Source organism: Nannospalax galili, unplaced genomic scaffold (assembly GCF_000622305.1).
Source record: "Nannospalax galili isolate Female #2095 unplaced genomic scaffold, S.galili_v1.0 C49944051, whole genome shotgun sequence".
Lineage (NCBI taxonomy): Eukaryota > Metazoa > Chordata > Mammalia > Rodentia > Spalacidae > Nannospalax > Nannospalax galili.
Window position 1 is genome coordinate 1 of NW_008481483.1, and position 3,832 is coordinate 3,832.

General features: G+C 50.9%; 1 protein-coding gene across 1 annotated transcript; it reads left to right on the top strand.

Moving 5' to 3' along the window:
• Positions 1-385: 385 nt before the first annotated feature.
• On the top strand, positions 386-2,993 carry LOC108490435 (solute carrier family 13 member 3-like; the record flags this gene model as incomplete). The annotated part of the gene is made up of 2 exons (XM_017796487.1): positions 386-547; positions 2,811-2,993. Coding segments are annotated over 2 exons (345 nt in total), but the record flags the coding sequence as incomplete, so codon positions are not given.
• Between the last annotated feature and the right edge of the window lie 839 nt (positions 2,994-3,832).

Sequence of the window (3,832 nt, forward strand, 5' to 3'; positions counted from 1 at the left end):
AAAAAAAAAACTAATCATTATGCATGCTTTATCATATAGGGGATATATATTTGATACATACAAATATGTCATATTATAGTAATAATATTTAATATTTTACAGAAGTAATAGCTAATATTTTGTGATGATCACCATTAGAGAAATGAGACTTAGCTTGGGGAGTCCAATTCCTTCTCCCACTTAGGTTGGAACTTTGGGTGCTGGGCCCAAATGGAAACAAGGCCTTTACTTCTAACCAAATGGATTTTGGGGTCCCAGAGGTCCGGGCCATGGCCAATTAAAACCTACCACAGTGGCCATGGACAGTCCCTGTCTCTCAAGCCTGGTCTCCTACCTATGATGGGTGGTACTGGATGGACCGAGAGTGACAGTGCCCTACCCACAGGAGTCAGGGCTGTCGGCATGGATCGGTGGGCAGCTGCACCCACTGGAGCACGTGCCACCCGTACTGGCCGTGATGCTCATCACTGTGGTCATCGCCTTCTTCACAGAGTTCGCCAGCAACACAGCTACCATCATCATCTTCCTGCCTGTCCTGGCAGAGCTGGTGAGGGTCCCCTCTGCGGCTGGGTGGAAGGGCACCTCTTCCCCTGCTCCTAACTCAGGCTCCCCTGCTACCAAGCTTCCTCAGAGGCTCTGGTTGCCCTATTCGCTTCCAGAATGCTCAAGAGGGTCAGCAGCACAGAGCCATCTCTCAAACCATAGGGACTTCTTTCTTCAAGACATGCCAAATGGAGGGAATATTTTCATGGTGCCACAAGACCCCTCAAGGGAGAACTATCCCATGGTCTCTAGGAAGAGAAAGATTACCAAATTTGGGTCAAGTGGTAAATCTGGGTAGGCAGAGTGGTATAGGAGAAATTCTAGGGGTCTGAGAGCCACAGCCTTCTTCTACAGCTGGCACAGTTGACCATTTCAGCCCCAAGAATTCTCCACGGTGAGGGCTGCCCTGTGCATTGTGGGGATCAGAACACCCCACCTTCCACTCACCACAGACTAGCACATAGTGGCAATTCAGGATGCTACCGGACATTGCCAAGTGTCTCCTGAAAGGACAAGTTCTGCCCTACTGAGACCCTCTGGTCTAAAAGACACCAGCCCTAGATGGTCTAGTCTGGGAGAGGCCAGGGTGTTTGATCTAGAATGTTCTTTTGTTAGATGAGAGTTAACAAACCTTCCACAGTGAGTTTTCACCTCACCTCCAACTGTTCCAGGTACTGAAAGATGCAGATGCCCTGCAGTCTATGTGCAAGGTCAGCAAAAACCCGAGGCCGAAACCAGGCAGGGACAGCAAAGCTGGGGAAGTAGTGTGAACCTGAGTGCAGGGATGGGGATGTGGGGCCAAGCTGTGTCTGGGACTGTAGTTAAGGGCACAGGGCACCAGCAGGCAGGTTTAATAGGAGGGGTTTAAAATAGGATGAATACTGGGTAACTACCAATGCGGTTTATGTTTGATCACACAAAGCCCATACAATGAAACCAGTGTGGCAGGCACAGGTGTTTGCTATGCAGACAGCCAGATGCCAGCCATGCATCCACTTTGTTTGGTACTTGGCTTTGCTTACTACGACTCCATTTTCAATGGCATTAATGCTGTCAACCCACAGAGATAGATCCATGTGTTCTTTTTTGAGCACCAGAGGAGATTCCAATGTAGATGAATAGATTATGCACCCTCTGAATGGACATGTAGAGGTTTCCAGAATGCTATCACGTGACCCTCACCTTATGTATGCATGGCTGTTTATATCTGGAGAAGTTTCCAAACATAGATGCTGGGTGACAGATTACAGACACTCAGAACTGTGCTGGATACGATCACATTGCTCTCTACAGGAGCACCCTGGAGACCTTCTCATCACAATGTGGGTGGGGGCTCCTTGGACACTTCTGAGTGGGACTGTATTTATCAAATCCCACCTCGGGTTCTACCATACCTGGCAATAGAGGGAGATGGGGTACTATGGGGTGGTATGGGGGAGGGGAGGGAGCACAGTGGTCTATAAGGGGCAGCCCTAGAAAAAATGCCCACAAAGGACACATTCTCTCAAATATTGACTCTCATCTAAATCAAAACATTTACAAACAGGTGATATTAGCACCTTTTGAGAAAATTCTTATACTTTGGGTTGCAGAAATTCCATCAAGGGGACCAGATGTCTAAAGTAAAATGTCAGAGACACGATCAGCATGGAGTGTCATTTGTCAGCACCTGAAATGAAGCCACGCCGAGTCCTCCATTTTAGGACTGTGGCAGTGCTCACCAGGGAATGCTGACCTGGATGCTCCTTAGCTCTAAATTCCAGCCAGACCCTGACCAAAGGTGCCCTGCACCAGCTGCTTAGAGGGCGTGGCTGAGGGCGAGGCCAAGCCTCAGTATGGCAGCTCTGGTTCTCAGCCTGTTGCCCTGGACCAGCAGCCCCTGTGGCACCTGGGAACGTATGAGAGTTGCAGTGTCTTGGGTTCCACTCAGACCTCTGGATTAGCTTCTCTAGAGGAGCTGGGGCTATAATCCCATGCACATGGGAAGGAGGGTTCTAGATAAGTCTCCCCAGCTGATAAAATGCAGGTGTGGTCTGAAGTCACTGGCCTAGAGGTCTTTCTGTCTCTCTGGGTCTGCCTGTCCCGTGTCCGTATGTCCATATGTCTGTCTGCATTTCTGTCTATGCCTCTTCCGTCTCTTCCCATGTCTCTCTCTCTCTGTCACTCTGACCATCTGTATCATTGTCACTGCCTTTCTAACAGTTTCAATCTCTTGTTGTGACTCCTCTGTGCCTGTCTGTGACTTGGTCCCTGCCCCTCCCGGCCAGGCCATCCGCCTTCGTGTCCACCCCCTGTATCTGATGATTCCTGGCACTATCGGCTGCTCCTATGCCTTTATGCTGCCAGTCTCCACGCCCCCCAACTCCATCGCCTTCGCCTCTGGACACTTGCTGGTCAAAGACATGGTGAGTACGGACCTTTCTAGAAGTGGCCTGGAAGGGGGGGGGAGGGTAGGGAATAAGGGGTAGGCGGGCAAGGCAGGACCAGATGTTGCCAATCTATTCCATGCCTCCAAATGGGGCTCCTGTTGAGCCAGCCCTCCACTTCCCCGCCTTCTCATCCCTCTGCTCCCCCTCCTCCTCTTCCTCCTGTCTCCCCTTCTCCTCCTTCTGCTCTTCCTCCTCCGTCCTTACCCTCGTGCCTGGGGCATTTGTTCAGAAGTCTCAGCTCACAAAGCTGAGAAGGACTATCTGCTTAACAAGGCACAAGACTCCAACAGGGTAGATGGAGCAAGAGGCAGAAAGGGACACTGGGGACAGAGTTCCCAGCCTTTCCTTCAGGCCTTGTTTGCTGAGAGCAGTCTGTGTTCCAGCCACTAGGGAGCAGCAGTCTGGGACCATCACTAGATTGCCTCTGGGGAAGGTTTCTGGGGATGGAGGCAGATCCTGAGACCAGTTCCCACATTTTTAAAAAGGGAGTAAATTTTAGGATTGCTAAATATAAGGAATGAAATAAGATGCAAGGTGCTGGGAAACAGAAGAGAATGGTGGGGTGGGCAGGATGGCCCCTCTGAGGAGGTGACCTCTGAGCTAACAGGGAACCCAGGAACACTCCAGCCTTGCAAGGAACAGAAGCTTACAGGAGCAGGGCTGTGCAGGCAGTGCCCAGCCAGAGAAAGGCCTAGAAGTGGGGCGCTCCATGTGGACAGACATGCAGGGCCAGGGGCTGCTGGGCCTGTTGGGTTTGGAGAGAGATGAGGTCTTGGGGACCCTGGGCAGGCCCAGCAGGCTTTGTAGGCCACGGGTGCACTTACATACATGCAGGCAATACACTCATACACATAAAATAA